The following is a 21,580-nucleotide window of genomic DNA, read 5'->3' on the forward strand; positions in this document are numbered from 1 at the left end:
GGGAGGGGGGGGCTGCCGGGGCCGGGGGCCGGCGTCCCGGTGCCACAGCAGTCAAATAAATGGCAGCCCGAGCCCCCGCGGGGGAAAAGCGATTTACGAGTAAAGCTGAACGCTTGAAATAGTGCCCCGGCCAGGTTAACTGCTTGGCTGTCTGAAATGAGCTGGAGTTGGAGTGCTCGGTGTCGCTTGCGCTGCCTGAGCGTTGAAACTGAAAGGAGCGACGGCGGAGCGGGGAGCCGCGAGTTGAGTAAATAGGTTCGGTTAAATTTCCTCTTTTAACCGAACCTCTGGGCTCAGTAGGACCGGATCGGTATGGATTTCTCGGGTAACCCCGCGGCTGGGGTACGCTGTCAGTATAGAGAGCGGTCCTCCAACTTGAGACAGAAGTGTTGCTATGCTGCAAATACAGTAGAGCCCCATATGTTTAGGATTTTCTTTTTTTTTTTTTTCCTCCCTGTTAGAAAGTTTGAAAAAAAGAGACTTTGAAGTATTTTGTTTATACTAACAGAAGAGAAAAGTTCTCCTAAGAAAAAGCTGGTGGCAGGAGTGTAGAGGAGTAGCATATGGCATTAAAAGGAGCACAGCTGGAGGTAGCATTTCCATCTGAACATGATGTCAGAGCAGCTGACAGCCTGCCATCCCTCAGCCTTTTATTCTAACACACAGACAGGGAGTTAGTGTGTGCAGATCTGTGTGTGGAGAAGGTATCTCATTCCTCTCTAACATCATCTCCACTTTGCATCTGTCTCTCCTAGTCTGCTTTTTTTCCACCGATCTAACAGACCTGGAGCCAGCAAGACTCAGAGGAAAGGACTTAATCAGGTTTATGTGTACTAAAGGTAGGAGTAGCAATAGATTAGATACAGCATATTTCTGTTTTGGTGTGTTGTTTATTGAATTTCAGAAAAAAAAATCACATTACTTTTCTAACCAAGTTTAGAGGTAATATATGAAATTGAGTGTTAAATAGATAAGTGGACTTGGTCAAAAGACTTGGGCTACAGTTGTAGAGTACCAGTTCTTGGGCACATTGTTAGCATTAACTTTAATGCATATTGGGAGAATGTCTTGGTTTGGAAGAAGGACAGAGCAAGTTCATTCTTCATTTCTGAGACCAAAACTGCAGTGGATTTAGTGGCAAGCCTAAAGAGAGTTCTGCTTTCTGTTCTTGTATTGCATCTTTTAAAAGACTTTACGGGGGTTTTGGTGAAATATACAAAGTGTGCTTTTTTGAAAAGGACTTCTGGCTAAAATGTGTTTGTGGGCAAGTCTTTCATTAAACTTCATGGTTAAATATCCAGCAGCTCAGAACCGTAGTAGCATACAGCTGTAGTGCTTCTGAAAGATAGAAATCAGTTATGTGTTTAAAAACTTTTGTACCCGGGAGAATGGCTTGACTGGTTTCCTCTTTTCTTTCTCGCATGTAGCATTTGAAATCTTTTATTTCAGCATAACAATAATTATTTGAAGGAGTTTTTGTATTTGCGACTAATTTAGAACTTGTAGATTTGAGCTGCCTGAATTGGCCAGACAGCTGTAATCGCACTCCTCTATTCTTAATCTCTTTATCTGGGCAGCAGCTGCCATATGGCCACAGTCAGCTGGATCAGATGTTTATAAGCTTCCTTCTTCGTCCCTCTCTGTCCTTTCAGCCTCCTAATTTGATCACAGCTACCTTGTGAGCTGCCCTCCAATCTTTATTTTTAGCCCTCTTAAGGATTAGGATTGATGTTGGCTGTGGGGCACTTAAAGTGATTGTATTGTAAATCTTCGTGCTTTACTCTAGCAATGGTATTTTACAGAATATAGCAGGGGTTGTGTTGTAAGTTTTAGTACATCTTGGTTTGCGAGGGATGAGGATTTTTCAGTAATATCTGCCAGCCTAGAGATCTGCTTAGATGGTTTGGGAAAGCATTGCTATCAATCACAGAAGAATAGATTAAGACAGGTTTTTAAGAGATTTTACTTTCCATTTGAGTTTTGACTTCTCTACTTCTTTTTTAAGTTTATTTTTCTTTATCAGCAAGGAAGGTGAATAGAAAAATACTTGGGTAAGAACAGTACTCGGGATACAGATTTTAAATGTGCACACATGCACACACGCTCACATTGAATGACTTTTTTTTTTTTTTTTTTTCTCTGCCTGGTGTGGGAGGAGAAGGAAATTTCGGTCCTTCTGCATAGGGGAAGCGGTGCTCGTTGGCGTTTTTGCTTGTTAGTTTTCTTTTGTAAATTCTGCATGTTGGCAAAAAATGTTCATGTTCTGTTGTACAGTATGGAGAAGGTTTAAAACCTGGAACTGAACTTACTACAAGAAGAAAACGACTTGAACTAAATTTCTAAAAACCTTCATTTTGCTGTCGATATAAATTGACACCCGTAAATCATTTTTATACTTTATGAATGTTAGACTATCAGATTTTAGTATATTAGCATTTCTATGTGTGCAAACCTCTCCTCTTACTACAATTTGACTTTAAAAAGAAGGTTGATGAACTGATTTTTTTTTTTTCTTACCCCTCTGTGATCTCTCAAACTTAGTTAAAAAAAAAAAACAAATTTTTCAGGGGGGGGTCTGCCCTCCTAGTGTTGCTATCTGGAGGAAGTTCCCTTAAAAAAAACCCTAACTATTGAACAGATTTTATGAACAGCAGTGATACTTCAAAAAAATCACAAATGTACCTATGCGCCTATTAGAATGGCTTATTTACCACAAAAAGGAAATTGTAACTTAAGTGGTTGATCGGGGAAAGAGTTGCCATCATACATGCGTGTTAAATAATCTTTGCACGGTGTCTGCACCAGACTTCTGGCGATATAATCACGAGGCTTTTAGAGTAGAATAACTTGGATTCATAAGTTCTGTGATTCCGACCTACATTTAATTTTTAAAAATCTCGTTGCTTATAGGTTATGAAGACAGTATGGAGTTTCCTGACCACAGTAGACATTTGCTGCAGTGTCTGAGTGAGCAGAGACATCAGGGTTTTCTTTGTGATTGCACTGTTCTGGTAGGAGATGCCCAGTTCCGAGCACACAGAGCTGTACTGGCTTCATGCAGCATGTATTTCCACCTCTTTTACAAGGACCAGCTGGACAAAAGGGACATTGTTCATCTGAACAGCGACATTGTTACAGCCCCAGCTTTCGCTCTCCTGCTTGAATTCATGTACGAAGGAAAGCTCCAGTTCAAAGACTTGCCCATTGAAGACGTGCTAGCAGCTGCCAGTTATCTCCACATGTATGACATTGTCAAAGTCTGCAAAAAGAAGCTGAAAGAGAAAGCAACCACGGAGGCAGACAGTACAAAAAAGGAGGAAGACGCCTCAAGTTGTTCAGACAAAGTGGAGAGCCTCTCCGACGGCAGCAGCCACATGCCAGGAGACTTGCCCAGCGATGAAGACGACGGAGAAGATGAAAAATTGAACATCCTGCCTAGCAAAAGGGACTTGGCGGCTGAGCCTGGGAACATGTGGATGAGATTGCCCTCAGACTCAGCAGGCATTCCCCAGACTGGCGGAGAGGCAGAGACGCACGCAGCAGCAGCTGGAAAAACAGTAGCCAGCCCCTGCAGCTCAACAGAGTCTTTGTCCCAGAGGTCTGTCACCTCCGTGAGGGATTCAGCAGATGTTGACTGCGTGCTGGACCTGTCTGTCAAGTCCAGCCTTTCAGGAGTTGAAAATTTGAACAGTTCTTATTTCTCTTCGCAGGACATGCTTAGAAGCAGCCTGGTTCAGGTGAAGGTGGAGAAAGAGGCTTCCTGTGATGAGAGTGATGTTGGCACTAATGACTATGATATGGAACATAGCACTGTGAAAGAAAGTGTGAGCACTAATAACAGGGTACAGTATGAGCCAGCCCACCTGGCTCCAATGAGGGAAGATTCGGTCTTGAGGGAGCTAGATAGAGAGGACAAGGCAAGCGATGATGAAATGATAACTCCAGAGAACGAGAGAGTCCAGGTGGAAGGAAACATGGACAGCAGCTTGCTCCCTTACGTGTCAAACATACTTAGCCCCGCTGGCCAAATTTTCATGTGTCCTCTCTGCAACAAGGTCTTTCCTAGCCCCCACATCCTGCAGATCCATTTAAGCACGCACTTTCGAGAGCAGGACGGGATCCGCAGCAAGCCTGCTACCGATGTCAATGTCCCGACCTGCTCATTGTGTGGTAAGACTTTTTCTTGCATGTACACCTTGAAACGTCATGAGAGGACTCATTCAGGTGAAAAGCCCTACACTTGCACCCAGTGTGGGAAGAGCTTCCAGTACTCCCACAACCTGAGCCGCCACGCAGTGGTTCACACACGGGAGAAGCCTCACGCTTGTAAGTGGTGTGAACGCAGGTTCACGCAGTCCGGAGACCTTTACAGACACATTCGGAAGTTTCACTGTGAGTTGGTGAACTCATTGTCTGTCAAAAGTGAAGCACTGAGCTTACCTACTGTCAGAGACTGGACCTTAGAAGATAGCTCACAAGAACTTTGGAAATAAAATTTTTATATATATAAATAATATATATATAAATCTATATAGTTGTGGTACAGTCTAAAAGCAATCTTGTTTCCTTGAACTGAAAGTTTGGCTATTAGCTTGTTTTTGCACTTTAAGGCAGCATGAATATTTCACTAATTTAGCACTCCGATAAAAATGAACTGTAGAGGTAATCCGACAAAGTAACAGATTACGGAGCATATTTTTCCCCCTTTTCGGAATAGAAGCCAGCGGATACTTTACTTCTAAGGAATCTCCAATTCAAAAAATTTGGATGTGGCTTTATTCTCCCCAAAACACTGCGTTCTTTTAAGGTCTCGATCTTTTTCCTCTTAAAATCTGAATGTAGAAATCCTCTCCCAATTTTGTCAGTTCCTTTACATTTCTATAATTGCATGAGTCCTTTCTAGCTGTTGGAAACCTGAATGCTTTTAGACCCAAACGGAAAATTTCTGAAATGCTGGATTATCTATTTTTAAACAAGCAGTTGACTTAAAACTTATTATGGCAACTTCTGGATTTCTGACAGTTCCCACTGGAAAAAAAACCACAAAAAACAACACAAAAACATAAAACAAAAACCCCGAGAGTACACTGGGATCACTGGGACTCTGTCTTACGTGAAGGTTTGCTTGGGATGAAAAAGGATATTGCAGCTTCAGCAGTGATGAACTGTGTGTTTAAAAAATGTGAATTACTGTTATTGTATACTGTAATTGATTACATGGGCCGGGGGGAGGTATCAAAGAACTTGGCAGGTTGTGTTGATGCTCTTAGTTGAGTCTTGAAAAGTAAATATTAACGCTACAGAAATGCATGATTTTCAGTATATTTTTGTCTTTGTTTGCATTGTATAACTTTAACGAGTGAGTTGAAAATTATTTAATTTCCTTAGGAAAAAAAACGACACCGTTGAAAATGCCGGTGTTATGAAGAAGAGAAATGCACTGTTTTTATTTTATCTAATTTAAATTTACTTTCCCACTGTCTTTAAGTTGAGAAGAACTTAAGCTACGAGTCGCCGATTTAGCTATGTTAACAAGGAAAAAAAAAAATGAATGTTTACAACCAGGCTTCAAGATTTGCATGTGCGGTGTGCATTTACTAACCCCAGACCCCTTCTAATTGCACAGACCCCACGCCAGCTCCAACTGAGGTGCGTCCATTTCCCCAGATGAGCATTTGTAGGATTCCTGCTGCACCACTCCACCACAATAGGTCGTTCTTTTTTTTCCCCCCCGCTGAAAAGAGGCTGTGGACTGAAAAAAAAAAAAAAAAAAGGCAAAAAAAAAAAAAAAAAAAAAAAAAAAAAGCCCCGGGCTGAAAGGCCTGGGAAGGCCTGAGTGACAGGGGGGCCGGGGGAGGGCAGGGGAAGGACTATGTGTATCCAAGCAGCAGAGACTGCAGCCTGACGTGTGGTTTTAATGACCAACACGCAGGTCAAAAGCATTTTGCACAGTGTTTGTTTTCCTGTCTTGCACTTACAAATAAGGTCTATGGGAGTAGCATGGAAAACGTTTGCTGTTTTTTCCTTTTTTTTTCTTTTTTTTTTTTTCCTCTGCTTTTGTTTAAAATTTGATCGCCTTAACTACTGTAAACATAGCCTATTTTTGTGCTTAAGATACTGAATGGAAAACTCCATTGTGTATTGCTGGACTGTTTTGGAAATATTTGGTCAAATGTGTGTTAATTTGGCTGTAATGGCATTTAAAACAAAAAAAAAAAAAGCTGTGAAAATGGCCTTGGAGCGTTATCTTTAGTTACTTGAATAGTTTCTAGGTTTTAAAACTACATTCTTTTCTTAAGTTAGAGAAGACAATCAGTGTCTGAGGAAAATGGACTTTCTCTTGGATTTTTTTGTGGTCCTCGTGAGTGATTGCTTTTTTCCTTTCCTTAGTTTCACATTCTTCTTTTGTTCTAAAACTTAGACTGACATCTAGCTTTGACAATCATAGTATGTTTTATTTTCCTGAGGGGGGAATAACTTATAATGCTGTTTAGTTTTGTACTATTGGTGTGTTGGTGAATTTTTAAACTGTGTGCTAACTGCAATAAATTATATGAACTGAGAAATCAATTCCCTTGTCTTTTTTCCCTCTTTTAAATTATAGTTACGGAGTATTTTTTATAATGTGTAACTTTATTACTTTTGTACAGACTTCTATTGCTAACTGTGTATGGAATATGTTTTCAGTATGCTTTTGAGCACTTTGTTGCTAACGTACATATTTACATCTCACTTAACATTTAAAAAAAATTAAATGCTTGTGTTTTGAAAGCATTTCTGTGTGTGTAGCTCTCGATCATTCTGTAGAGGGATTTTTTTTTTTTCCTTCCCCAAAGACTTTTGCAGGAGCAATCTATTAAATTCCGGAAATTTTGCTACCATGCAAATATCTGTGCATAGACAGAACTCCTTTTCTGGGCTTAATTTCACCCCAAGGAGCGCTCTCAGGCTCACTCTTTTGTATTGAGTCTCTATCGGAATATTAGAGCAGAAGGCAACAACTTAATCTGAAGCACGGCTGGACCCGGCCATCAACGTTACAGTAGGCAGTCAAAATGTTCATAATACCGGTAATACACCAAAACTGTCTGGACTACAGAGGAAAATTGAAATAATCCTAAATTTGTTTGGGGATTTCTCTTACGAATTAAACATTTATTTAAAAAAAAAATAAAAGAAGCTTAGCAAACCCTTTGAAAAAAGACCTGGTCTAAATGCTTGTTGCAGGATATACCCAGAATTCTTGTTTGAGGCCGCTCCATCCCAGGAACGACACCAGCACTGCAGAGCCCCATGGGAATATGAAAGTAGAGCTAAATTGTAAGTCTGGAATAGAGACAGCAGGAGCAATTTGAAGGGAAAAACCCCAAAATCTTAAATTAAACACTTGATTACATTTGTCATCTGGCTAGGTACAATGAAGTTGCACCTTGACCAAATGAATCTCAGTGCTTAATGCTAGTCTGCTTGTCTTTCTACATCTATGGTAATTTGTACTTAGCCAAAATGATCTTTTGTACTGTTTTACTCTTTATAACAATTTTCAATCATCATTTGTTGGGCGGGGGGGGGAGTTATTACTGATAATTTTGAAAACATTTCCTTTTGTCAATGTTAACATCTTTGGCTGCATAGGTTTCTCTTTTTCTAGCGGCAGACCACTTCTGTATGCTTTTATATAATAGAATATTCTATGTAGTTAAGACAGTTTAAAGTATCGTCAAGACTGAAAAACGGCTAATACTGCAGTTCTGAAATCCGTGCAGCTGATGAGCTTTGCATGTGGCTCTAGGCAGATTCACCATTTGTTCTCCAACATTAAGATTTTCAAGGATTGTGGATTCCCAAATAAAGCTAGACTTAGAAGGAGCCCTTCTTCAGAAGGGTAACGGAAAACATAACTTAGCCATTAACGACAAAATAATTCAAGATATCCTTTATACTTTTGGGTTTTATCTAGATGATCTATACATGTGCAGCACATGCTTGCTTGTGGCTATCAAAGTGTTTCTTCAATGAAAAGATGAAACATACACCTGTGTGTTGCGTCTCTCCATAAGGTTCGATGTAAGGACATACCTGAATAGCTGTAACTTTTTTTTTTTTTTTTTTTTTTGAGAGAACGTTTTATTTGGCTTCGGGATAGGTGGTAACAAAAGTTCTCACAGTTCATGTTGACGGTCAAAAGCAAATTGCAGGAATGGAAACTATGCTCTAAACTTTGCAGGTTCAGAAGACTGACTGGTGGTAGTCATCACTTTTTAACTGTGAGTACTTCTAGCCTAAGACTCACAGGGAACATGCTAAATATATCATTCAACTATATTTTTTACTGTCTGTAATAGCTTAACATTCTTTAATTACAAATTGCTTCTCTAAACTCAAGCTTAGGGAGTTGGTGTAACAGAGGCTTTTGAATCAGGTGTAGAATTCTACAGGACATCTGCTTACTGAGACCTTTGCCAGTTTTAGGTGCAAACTGAAGAAGAACTTGGTGGGAGTTTAAAATGAACCTTTCTGGCCAAGGAAGGGCTTTGTTGCTTTTCCTGGTCTCCTGCATTAGGGTAAAAGCAAATACCAAACAATCCCATACACTTCTGCTGAGCCTAAGTGAAACCAGTGTATGCCTTCAAAACTTGCGTCACCTTGTTGGATACTTAAATAAATTTTTAAAATTAGTTTGCCAGGGGACAGATTCTTTTCTCCTCCCGAGTAGCCGTGCTGGCTCACCTGCTCGGGAGGGACACCACCATTTTCTCTCCCTGCCGCAGCATGCCCTCTGCTTTCCTTCTACAGATAATGGATCAAGTGATTTGTCGTCGGTGGACTGACTCTTTTTTTTTTTTTTTTCACCCTTAATTAATTCTACACTAATTAAATGTTCTAACTTTGTTATGGACTCCTAATATATAACTTTTAAAATACGTTTTTCCAGCCTACTTTCAAAAATGGATCCCTGAGCCCCCCCTTTCATGATCAATGACGCTGCATCGATATGGAGCTGAGGAGAACTTGGAAGGGGAGAAAATTTCTACCTGCTCCCTCCCCTCACTTTGAAGCAATGCAAATTCCTTCAGAATGAAGGTGAAATATGTGTCAAGTCTGCAAAAATACCCTGAAATTAGAAAACTGATTCTAAAATATTATCATGTAGTCCTCTGTAGTAGAGTTCTCAAACTTACACATTATTAACACTATTTGTCCGTGTGATTTCCAAACTGAAATATTTCTAGAGAGTATGTTTTTTATTAAAGAAATCTCACCGAAGTATTAAGGTGGTTTTACTGGGATGGCAAATATGAATTTTAACAAAACTCTCTTATATTTTTAAAGGGAGGGAGGAAAAAGTGATGCACAGATCTTCTGGGCTCTTTCAAAATATTCTAGTTCAGGAGTCCTTGTTTAAATTTTATTGTACTTATGTTTTAATCATGTCACTAAATATAGTGAGTTTGGTAATAAAATATATTTTCTAGGTGTTAAGACAGGAGTTCTGTCTTTATTTGTACAAATGCTTTTGGGCAGAAGGTGGAAATGTTCCCTTTTGCTAGCAAATGAAGATAGTCACAGGAAGAAGAGCCCTGGTTATTAAAACGTACAGCCAGCAGCTCCTGCTAGTGTGATAAAATTCAGCTGAACCTGTTAATGGGTCTTACTGATGAGAGATTACGTCCTTTTGGGAAAGATTATCCATTTTAGTCTCATAGGCTAAAAAAGAAGCATTACTTTTAACGGATTGTCAAATCGAAATGCTCTTGGTGCAAATAACACAGAGCTTCCCCAGCTCTGCCAAAGCAGGAGAGGGGTGAGTCTTCTGCACAGCCAGGCAGCAGTAAAGCCAGAGGTGGAACAGGCTTAACTGTGACAGTGACAGCAAACACTGCAGAGGTTTCAAGTGACGGAGATGGCTGCCAAAAAAAAAAAAAAAGTTTTTTCAAAAATAATCCGCATTTGACCTGGAGTTTTTTTCTTATGTCGGAATTTCTTAGGTTATTTAATTTTTCATTTCAACAGAATTTGCCTATGTTGTCTGCGTATAATCTTCAGGTTCATTTACTTTCAGGGTTTTTTTCCTTAAGAGACAGTCACTCCACTAATACACCGACGTCTTCATGCAGAACATGCACGGGTTTCATTCCTGATAACTCCTGACTATTAACCTTTTGTAGCAGGGGCCCACAAGTGCTCACCCCTATGTGAAAACACTCCCCTTGCTGGGACAGACTTTGTGTCTCTCCTGTAGCACGGCTGTAACGTTGGACTAAATTTTCTTCTCTTTTTTGAGATTTTTACAGCCTGGCTTTAATGAGCTTTTGCTTGGGGCTACAAGGTAGAAGTATGCAACCTAGCCTTGGAGTTGAAATTTCCATGTGACTGGGGATGTTTGGGATTGCAGGAAATAAAGAAATGATTAATTGCAAAATTATTATTTTTTAGGATGTTTTAATGTGCAGTGTTTTGGTATTTCTTAACCTCAGGATTGCGCTTTAAAATACATATTGTATATGAACATATGTGTGTGCATGTGAGGAAGTACTTTAAAATAATTTGCTAATTTTTATTTAGGTGTGCATCGAAATCCCAGGCTCGGTTACCCCTTAAAGATTTTTAGAAGACGTCTTCAGTGTTCATACATAGCAGCCAACATAAGATAGTCTTGTGCAACCTATTGCTTGTGATTCCTGCAGTTATCAGCGCTAATCTGAGCACCAAGAAGGACTTTTTTATGCCACGTCCAGAACATGCCAGATAGGGATTTACACAGCACATCCCCAGCCATTACAACCCAGCTTTAAATTAGTAAAATATTTAGAGAGCAAGTTACATGTACATCATGACTTCCGAAAGGATTTAACTGGTAAAGCAATATGTTACTGCCTCGGTACTACAGGAGGTATATTAAAAGGCTTAACTGTCTCAAAACAGCTCTATGGCATGGTATATGCTGTAACTGGATGTAAATCTAGATAGGGATTTAAATATTTCTTTTACAACCTTCCTGAAATATATTTTGGTTAAATCTTATTTACAGTTATTAAGAAAATAAAAACTATCCTCAATGCTACATTTTAGGCTTTTGTCAAATTGTCTTCAATTTTAGCATTAAAGCTACTTTTTATAAACTTTTGGATCTGTTCCCAATATACATTTTACAATTTTAAAAATGTACTTTATCTATAAATAAAATCCCTTGAAACTGATAGAGGTTTATCATACAAGATATGATTTATTTTCTACTGCATTTGCCACGTATTCACACTTAGTGAGGATTCATGTCGAGATAATTTTAGAAATTCATACCAAGATAAAATATAGTTAAAATCTTAATTAAACATATCCTATCATCATAGGCTATAGCTACCAGGTCTTCGTTTTCTGTAGCTTATTCTCTCTTTTTAAAGTAGTTTGACTGGCACCATCTATCCAGAATCTGATTTCTGTTCATAGATGATTTTCAGGCTTAGATGTATGACAGCGTGAAAACACTATAAATACCAATATTCCATTATTTTGAAATGTCTGAGTGACTTTTAAGAAAGGTCTGTGTCTTAACAAGCTGAGACTAACTAGGCAATTCTTAATTTTTGGAGAAATGGAGAATCATACATCTCTATTAATTATGAGCATGTAATTTAATGAACACATGAATGCTGGACGCCCTGTTGACAGGCAGACCAACGTACTTCTGCAAGTGTTGGATAACTGTTGTGGCTTACTTTCAAGGATTTCTCAAGACTGCTACTCTATCCTTAAAAGAAAAGGCTCCCAAGACACAAGGTGAACACAAATTGCGTTTTGCCCAATTCAGTGTGATAAACATAAATGTAGTTCTTTTTTGTTAACAATTGGAAAAGTCTCACAGAGAGAAAACTTCCAGAAAAGTGAGGACAAAAAATGGCATAAAGCAGTACTTCACTTACTTAGGAAATTTGTTATTCTTAGCCTAAATTTGCATCAAGAAACCCATGCATTTTAAAATCTCAGCGAGGAGACCTTTTAAAGCCCATAACCAGTAGTTAAAAATGAGAATAGATCAAGCTTTTTTCTTTTTCTTTTCTTTTTTTTTTTAACAGAGTGCTAATTTTAATGTGCTCTTTTCTTCTCTCTAGTATATAACATGAAGTTTGCAACTTGTAAGAAAAGGTGGAATTCCTGCCGAGCAGAGAAAATACAGCAGAGCCATATTCACCTTTCAGGCTGAGGGTGTTATGTTGAGGTGAGGGTATAAGGCAAACACTGGGGTCACCCATAGGGCCAAGCTGGACGGTTCCCCACTCTTTCGCCAGCAAGCCTGGTGGAGGTGAACATCTTGCGGCAAACAGGACTTTTGTTCCCAAACGACAGCAGGTTTGTAGGCATGCTTCTGCTGGAGGGATTGAAAATGACTGAAGAGCTGCTTCTGGAAAGATGTTGAATAATGCGGAGTGATTCAAACAAGGCATTAAAACAGCACCGCTTGCCCTTTCTCGGCAGAGGAGGGAGATGCGGGTGCTCGCTGACCGCCCTCGGCCAAGGGATGTGCAAGTCACAGAAGTACCTGATGGTATAAGCTGATTTTAAAGTGTTATGCTCTGAACTAACAATGTTGCTGGATGGTCTGGAGCTGGATGTCTGGGTGCTGTATTACAATGCTATTTTGAAAAATACAGTAAATGTAAGGGTCTGATCTCCCAACCCTTCTTTGTGGAGTATGAGCCCAAGGGCGACCAGAGATGTTAAGATTTTGGACCTACCTGACGTGAACTACATGTGAGTCACATTCAAGACAGGGAGTAGATGACTAGCATTCGTCCTAATGTTAGCCTTCTATTTTAGGTTGATGTTCCTCAGAATCAGGGCTCCTCCACACACAAGCACGACCATTTAATGCATTAGGGTGGGGTTTTTTTTAACAAGAGCCTTTGGTAGGTCCTACAATCATTCATGGCTGAGCCGGATTCCTTTGGTCCAAAACTGCCTATATTAACAACAGGCAAAATTTTCCTTTTGGAAATACCCAGCTCCTTTGAGTAGCTGTTGTTACTTCCAGAACAGGGTAGAAATATGTCTGGAGCAGAAAAAAAATTACTTAGACATCGGCTTAGCATGTATTGCTAAAATTTAATATCGATGCTCACCTTTTGAAATGATCTTATCTCCGATCTTATCTCCTTTTATTTAGAAGAAGGAGGAGGAGCCTGCACTTTGGACTGTAGTGAGAAGAGAGGGAACATCTGTAAATAATGGGGGTTTTTTAGGAGAGGGATAAGCACATTGTTAAAAGAATGAAGGAAATTACAGAAAAATGAGGTTTAAGGGAAAGCACATGTTGAAAGACAGAGCACATTAATCAGACTATGGGAATGGGAGGTATAAAGCCTCTTTTCTACACCACTTTGATTCTTAGTAAGGACAAAGCATTATGACTTTTTTCTTTTTTTTTTTTTTTTTTTTTCACAGCAAGGTTGTGAGCCTGGTTCCTGGTGCAGTCCTGGAGGATGAAGCATTTTTAATTAATCTCAAAGGTTTCTTTTTTTTTTTTTTTTGAACAAAGGAAAGTCTCCTCCTCATGACTACAGATGGCAGAATTCTGGTTTTGAAGCTTTGAAGCCCACACTTGCAGTCTCATTGTTAGGTCGGTGCAAGACCCCATCCGTGGAGCAGAGGTCCCTGGCTTTCTCCTGCCCCTCTACTGAATGAGGCATTGGGGATGGGGAGCCCATGGCCAATGTTGCTTGGTAAAATGATGTGGCTCATTCAAAGTCACTGAACTTATTGAAGAAAGACAAAAGAAAAAAAAAAAAAAATGGAAGCAAAAGTCGTGTTTATCCTGAGGCTAGATGTAGGGTTTGGTACGTTGGAGTGTTTTCACCACATCTTCTGTGCTACCTCTCCAGCCCCTTTGTGAGCCATGTTTGATGCCTGATGTAAGTCTTGTCTCCAGGCCTTTCTCCTGTTGGCTGAGCTGAGCTGAACATGTTCTTCCAGAGCTGTTTGTGAGAGAAAATAATTTTCAAGTCCTCTGGATAACACCAGAGGTGTATGCTTAACTAAAAGTTCATCCCGGGGTTTGGGCAGAAATTAGGTTAATTATGGAAGTGTTTGATCCATCACAAATCCTCCTAAGATACTTGGTAGTGTTCAGTGGGACTTGCTGGAACCCCTGGTTTGTGTCCACGTTATTTATTTAGAAAAATAAGAAGGGGGCTAATGATCTCAGCCATAGCATTTTTTGAGGTTATATGGATACTCCTGCAACTGCCTCATTTTGTTCCCACCTCCCCAGCCCTGTTTTTCCTAGGAGACCGTTTTGCCATCCCGGGCACATGCCACAAACAAGCTTTTTGCCCACTGCACCACTCAGAAGCGGGCTGTGCATTTCGGCAGTCGGCGGTGTGGCTGTGAGCGCGCAGCCTGGTGCCTGTCAAGCATCTTGTTAGCACAGCATCCGCAAGGCAATGACTCTGAGAAGCACAACCCGGGGGTTGGAAATCACTGCAAACCTCCCCCCCCCATTTTTAAACTCAGCTCTTCTGTGTGGCTGGTGGGGGGGGTGAGGAAACGGAGGAAACAGAGAGGGGAGCAGAGACTTCTAAAACTGGGGTTTGCTTTCCATTGCAGCCCTGTGAAAACCTTGCTGCTGCCCGAGACCCAGCAGCCACTCAGGGCAGGGGTCGGTAGAGCCATGCAGGAGAAAGGCTGGTGGCATCTTCGTGGCCTTGTCACTCTCCCCACGGGCAGGGAGAGGGAAGCGCTCCTGGCCCCGCGGGATGGCAGCCGTGCAAGAAGGTCCCTTTGCTACCCCCTCTCCCAGCCCTTTGGTGAAGGATGGGGATGCTGTGGCACTGGCACTGGATGCTTTGGCCCCCGGTGCTGCCGGGCTGTGCCTTACCAGCTGCACGGTGTGTTTCTCCAGGCCATGTGCTGCTCCTGAGTGAAGGCTCCCCCCCTACAGCCAGCTCTGAACGCCAGGTCTCAACCTACGCACTGGTCAGAGAGAGGCCACAGTGGCCTTCATCTTTTTGTTTTCTCTTATTTTGGGGTGTACTCTAATATTTTGGAAGCTCTTTCCTGATGACGGTCTCTGAGTGATTTTGGGCTCCAGCCGTCCATCCTCCTGGGGCCTCAGCTTAGGCACATTTACGAGGCAACCAACACCACAAAAACATCCGAGTGCGATCTATTTTTTCCTTCTCCTTTGTTGCTTAATGGATGACTCAACTTTCTTTTGTGACTGGATAGCTTTAATTTATAGTTTTTAGGCGAGTGATCATTCCTTTCATTATTTTGGGTTAAATATTCTTATTTGTTGATTATTTAATAGTTTGTTTGGATAAAGATGGAAAAAAAAAAAAACAGCTTGGTGCCATAGACTGAGTCCAAAAGAAATTAACTGCTCTGCTGCACATATTGGAGCAGGGAGTTTACGGAGAATGCAGCCCCGCTAATGGACTGGCAAACTGATAAAGGCTTTAAAGATTCCATATAACCCCACTCTGCCTCGTTTTATTAATTAACTCTCCTTGCTTTGTAGCAAGGTTGTCCCGGCTATGGAATAAATGAGCGAAAGGGCGAACCAGTATACATTAAACATCATTTTATGCCTCGCTTTGTGGAGGATTAGGGTTTGCGGGGGTTTTGGGATGGGTTTTTTTTTCCACACATGCTTCCCCTGCTGGGGTTTTTGTCCATGTTGCTCAGGGTTGAAGGGGGGAAAGGAGGGAAGGAATTGCATCTGTGGCCCTTCGGTGGCAAAGGGGTGGCCCATGCACGGGGACGTTAGAGCTCCCACGGCCGGGGGTCAGCAGGTAACTCACCTGCAGAGGGGAAACAGGGGCTGGGGTGCCAAACAGGTGGTGACAGCTATTAGAGCGAGGGGAGGGAAAGGAGATGCAAAAAAAAAAAAGGTACTGCTCTCAGCAGCGGTAAACGATCGTTTACTAACGACAACTGACTTCTCAGTTCTGCGTCCTGGAGAACAGGCACTGTTTTGATGGACTGCTTTATTTAATCACTGTTTAGCTGGGGAACGGCTCCGCTAAGGCATTAAATATTTCCATGAAATAAAGGTCATTGTGATTTAAGTTTTTAAATGATTCACTAAATATTAAAGCGGATTTTTCTTTTGCTGCATTAATTTTCTAATATTCTCCTTGTATGTTTTCTTTTATAGGAGGACATACAGATTATTGTAAAGCCTGTCAACCAAAAAGAGGCAATAGTTGAGACAAAAATGATTCATTTATTTATTTATTTAAATCTCTGATTCGTGGGACAAAGTTCACTGATGCATCACACCATCCACTCTCTGTCTGGACCGACGCAGAGGTTTTTTGTGGGGGTTTTTTTAATGTGGGTTTTTTTTTTTTTCTAAAACATTACTTCTTGGCAAACTAGATATGCAAATGCCAGAATACACTAAAACCACATTTAATTGGACCCACTTGCCAACTTCTTGAACACAGCTTGGATTATTTCACTGGAGGCTGCTTCTGTTAAAAGATGGGGGAGGAGGAAGTGGCATATTGACAAGGCTTCAGATAATTTTTTTCCACTAGAAGTACAATGATGCCATGAGCCAAGTTTGGAAGTATTTTACTATGTTTAATAATTATTATTATTAAAGGATATTGTAAACATATGCATTTAAGTGGAATGTAATGGGAATACAATCATGTCACTGATTTAGCTTTGGATTAATTTTCAACTTTCTTTTTTTTTTTGAGGGGTAACCAACTCCCGCAGTAACTGGAACCTGCGCGGCGCTGTGAAATGCTGGTTTAGAAAGAGGACACGTATCCTTTTCCCTAGCTAAATGAGCTGATTAAAAATATTCATTCTTTTAGAAGATCTGTGAAATTTTCATCTCTGACTAGCAATCAATTAAATATAAACCGTATAATAGGATTAAAATTACAAGGTTTACGGAGTTCCCAGAAATTTCAGACGTACGTATGGATGCATATGTTATATTTCAGTATTTTAAAGCGTAATAGGAAACCTCAGTAAATTATCGCCCTAATAACCCTGACGTTGTGATAAAGCTAATGGAAAGGGGTTACAATCTCTTCCCGGAGCCCCTTTTCTGTGCTGTCAGGCACCTGCAAACGTGGGTGAGCTGTGGGGCCCCGACGGCCGCGTTGCTGATGCTGGTGGGAGCCGGGAGCCTGGGTAAGGGCAGGAGACACAAACGCTGTCGGGGCACTCTGCGCAAACTTTGCCTTCGCTGCTTATTTCCCTGAGGTGGCGGGAGCGGCCCTGGGGTGCTGCGGCCACCCTGCTCGCAGCGCTCTGATGGGTGCCTTGGACTATTCACGCCTGGCGCACCCGGGCAAGAAAGACCCTTTGTTTCCACCGTTGTCCCTACGGGAAGGAGAGCCTCCGGCGGCGCCCCTTGCAGCCTGCCCGCTGCGCTGGCCGGGCAGGGACTCTGCCGGCCCCCGCTGCACCGAAATTCTCGCGAATTTTTAAATTAAGGGTATTCAGTTTCACAGTTTTAGGATGGCACCTATATGCAGTCGACAACCAAGATGTCTGAGCAGCTCACAGTCTGGAGTTTATTCTTAAATAGTCTGTGAGGCCTGGATTGCCTATTGTCCCTCGTACATAAGGTTCGGAGATGCATTGGCCCAGGCTACGCCAGCAAAACTTCTCCATGCAATCCTGGCAAGCGGCGGCGGTAAAAAAGGATTGAAATAGTTCATGTCCCCCGTCACCGGACCTGTGCTAATCGCAGCCTAACAGAGGATGCATTTAGAGGGGCAAAACATTCTTCTCCTAGGTTAGATCATTACACTCGGGGAGCAGGTTTTTTTAAGAAAGTCCAGGGAAAAACTGTTGCCTGCTGCAGTGGGCTGTAATTGTGTTTGGGTGGTGGAGTTGTGCTGGCGAGCCCTTTGTGGGGTACTCTGAGCCAAAGAGACCAAGTGACCATTCCAAGCTTTGCGGGAAGCTGGTGCCAGAAAAGAAATTGCAGCACAGTCCCTTGTGTTGCCACTCGGTGTCCCGAGCACTGAACCATCCCCTCTCTAGTCCTACTTCTGTTTAAAAACAGCAAAACGATGGCATTCAACCAGAGTTTTGTATTAGAGCTCAATGATCAGCTCCCCAGAAAAGAGATCAAAACCCCTCAGTACAATACAAATCAGTTGCCTGAACATAAAGATGAACCTAAACCAGTGAATGAACCGAAACCTGTAAAAGTGAATGTAACTTATTTTAATTAATAGAGAAGTCTTTTTTTCTAAGACCAAATGAGTTTCTAAGATGGGGCTGGAAGACTGGTGACTGAGGAAGGTAGAGAAGATCAGTATGAGAAGGGTGCAGGGCTAAGACAAGTGAGAAGTAAATCCACTGCTGTGTGAAATGTAAAAAGAGCCAACAGGTAGAGGGTATCAAGAGGATGAAATTATACCAGGGATATTTTACATTGAAACTGCACGAAAGGCAGGGTAGATACACTGCAGAGTATCTGGAGGACAGGCACATAGGAAACCTCCTGGGTTTGGATTGATTTGGTCGGATGCCTGTCTGAACATTGGGGTCACAGGGAACAACCAGCAGGTGATGAATGTGCATCCTCAGTGCGGGCAGGGGCACAACCCCTCATGGTTAACATTATAAGTAAAATGGGCTGAGATGTGAAAGTTTTCATGGAATTGCACAGTGGAAAAGATGGAGGATGCTTCTGGGCCAGGACTGTCTGCACCAACCAACTTTCAGACTGAGCCGGGCAGACTCAGTACCATGAGCAGGGATGGCCAGTGAAACGCCCAGAATGATGGATGTCTGACCATGGCACCGCAGAGTGCGTGGGCCTGGGCAAAGCCATGATCACAGGGGCTCTACTTTTTTACCTGTCTGTAATGCTGAAATGCATCAGGTTCAGCAATAGCTGTTTTCCAGCTGAGGATGCGACAGATGAGTTGGTTCTTTCTGGCCTAGGCATGCTGATCTGCAGTAAATCCTTCAGGGCAGGAGATGCCCTCCCTGGCCCTGAGGAGGAACCTGCTGTCCCAGCAGCTCCACAGGGGTGTGACTGGGGCAGAGTCTGAGCCCATGGCAGGACCCAGGCCACAGCTCTCCTCCCTGCGGTGAACCTGAGCTGCAGACCCACGCCGGCTCTGCAGCACATACAGCTCTACAGCATTGGTCATTAATTAAGCTGCTGTGACCAGCCGAGTTGCAGAGGCAGGTGTGTCATCACAGGGTCACAGATCACAGAAGAGTTGAGGTTGGAGGGGAGCTCTGGAGGTCATCTGGTCCAACTCCTGCTCAAGCACAGCTACCTAGAGCAGGCTGCCTAGGACCCAGACGGCTTTTGAATATCTCCATTTGCAAACATTAAGCAAGATAAATGCCATTTTGCTTGGACAGTTTTCTACAGAGAGTTGAGTTTTTACGCGGGACCAGAAATGACTCACCTTCACCTGCACTGAAAACCGAGTTAGTGGAAGTCCGGTACCAGCAGGGACGTCCCAGCTGCCCACCTCTGCACAACAGCATCTCCCATGCTACCTAGTGAGGGCCTGTCAATAGCTCTTCTAACGCCACAAGACAACAGCTTTGCACTGCAGAAGTGTGTTTTTGTGGGGCTGAAGTGGTTTTGGAAACATCTGAAGGCACAGCAACTCTCAGATACAAAGGCAGTGTTTTGGGAGGGGCAGTGGCCAGTTTGCCTGCTTTTAAATGAGCTGTGATCCAGGGTGATGGCAAGACATTTCCAAGTTCCAAACACGGCAGGGGAATGTTTATCTGCCCTTTAAAGAGCTGAATAAAGTTGCTGCTTCCAGTAAACTTGAGTTTGAACCAAGCATGAATGCTTGAGGTCAAATCTGACTTGAAAGCAATGCTTGCAACCCCTGATTAACAGAGGTGGTCAGATAACATTTGATAAGTCAAAATCTGAGCCAGATTTTTAAAAATGCAGGCAGAATTCAAAGGCTGGGTCATTACAGAACGTGAGATTTCTGTGACTCAGCATGTTACACGGTCTGATGTATTGAGACTCAAACAAATGTTAGACATATGGAAAGACCTCTATATAATGAGAGATGTGAAAAACAGGATGACTGTTTAATTTAGAAATAGGATAAGGAAGAGGGGCACATTAGAGGTATATAAGACAGTGAATAGCACAGCAGAGATAAGCCTGTGTTCCTGTTCACTCTATATGAGACTCTAATTTCTATTTACTTATATATGATCAGCACTAGAAAATATTCTTTAAGCATGGGTAATACACCACTGGAACACTATTCCACAAGGTACCTTCTTTGGAAGACCATAAAAAGGTTACAGAAAGAAAAAAAAAAAAAGTATTTATATGGATAATGAGCTTTAAATCATGCTTTAGGAAGCAAGACTACAAAAGGTTGGAAAGAAATGTCCCCCATGGGCCACGTTTCCCAGACTACCCAATATAGGATCCTTGTATCTTGTTCTCAAGGACCTGTGGCTGTCGGCAAGAGTAACAAGTGAGATAGGTTATTGATCTGCCCTGTGGTCTGAAAAATTCTATGCTTTTTTCAGGATCAACTTCATCCCACATGTCCTTCCTCACTTGGAAAGAGCCACTCTGAGCATGACCCAATGGGACTCGACATGCAACTCCCAGCGCCCCAGCAAACACAAGAGTCACCAGCAGCTGAAGCAACCCTGCTGCCCTGGACATTGCATTTGATGTGGCTCAAAAAAGAACTAGGAAGAGCCCGTGCCAAGTGCACACTGGCACTTAAATCTGTGGCCACCTGACTGTGCTTCCCATGCCTGGCTTGGCTGGCGACCGGTGTCCTACGGCAGCATGGTGACACCAGCCAAGGGGCTGAGCAGGCGGGGTGGTTCTCTCAACAAGCTGCGTGTTTCAGTGGGTTTTGGTCAAGGCTGCACTAATTCTCAGCATCTTTCACAAAACAGGTAAAGACCAGTGCTCACACTCAAAAGTGAGAACACAATCGTCCTCCTCTCTGCTGGATGGGAACTGTGTTCGGAGCTGGGCTGGCTCCATGAGACCAGTTTTCTGGGAGAAAAAGCAATGTGGCAAGAAATGTACGTGCCTGGACCAAATGGCAGCAAACTTATGGTAAAACCCTTGCATATAATCTATATTCTAATTAATACTCTGCATCATCTAATCAACAGAAATCTTCTGGCATGCACGGTCCAGTTTGCAAACTATTCAGCAGAGAGGCTTTTCTAGCCTTTCCACAGATCAGGGTAATTAAGCAAAGCTGCTGGAGGGGCTTCCCTCTGCAGCTTCTTGAGCACTGGGAAGGGGGAATGGAGCTTGAAAAAAAAACAGGCAACCTTTGGCAACCTCCCTTAGCCCTGGAAGGCTCTCTGGAACAGAAAGGAGAAAAAAATTGCCTTCCTTTGCTGCTGCTGTTGAGCTGGTCTCGCTCCCATTGTCCCGGTGCCAGCGCTGAAAGCCCATCCTGCTTCCCTCGCGTCGAGCGTACTGTCCGTCCTAGAGCAGATGCAAAGGCGGCAGCGGGACCGCTCAACTTCAGAGCCTCTCCAGCAGCCTCCGAAGTAGAAGAGCACAGCTCTCCTCACAATATGCTGTGGGGGAGGAGGAAGGAAGGACTTTGGCCCTGTTTGC

The 21,580-nt window shown here is 42.4% G+C and overlaps 1 protein-coding gene across 3 annotated transcripts; it reads left to right on the forward strand.

Moving 5' to 3' along the window:
• Positions 1 to 7: 7 nt before the first annotated feature.
• Positions 8 to 6,562, forward strand: ZBTB18 (zinc finger and BTB domain containing 18). 3 transcript variants are annotated; one of them, XM_026845388.1, is made up of 3 exons: positions 9 to 255; positions 756 to 839; positions 2,911 to 4,493. In XM_026845388.1, exons 2-3 carry the CDS (start codon positions 827 to 829, stop codon positions 4,491 to 4,493), a joined length of 1,596 nt encoding a protein of 531 aa, XP_026701189.1. In that variant the 5' UTR covers positions 9 to 255; positions 756 to 826. The 3 variants fall into 3 exon arrangements, with proteins under 3 accessions (XP_026701191.1, XP_026701189.1, XP_026701188.1); XM_026845390.1 differs by lacking the exon at positions 756 to 839 and having other exon boundaries at positions 8 to 255; positions 2,911 to 6,562; XM_026845387.1 differs by lacking the exon at positions 9 to 255 and having other exon boundaries at positions 555 to 839; positions 2,911 to 6,562.
• Positions 6,563 to 21,580: the final 15,018 nt, after the last annotated feature.

This window comes from Athene cunicularia (genome assembly GCF_003259725.1).
Source record: "Athene cunicularia isolate RWA chromosome 3 unlocalized genomic scaffold, athCun1 chr3_part1, whole genome shotgun sequence".
NCBI lineage: Eukaryota > Metazoa > Chordata > Aves > Strigiformes > Strigidae > Athene > Athene cunicularia.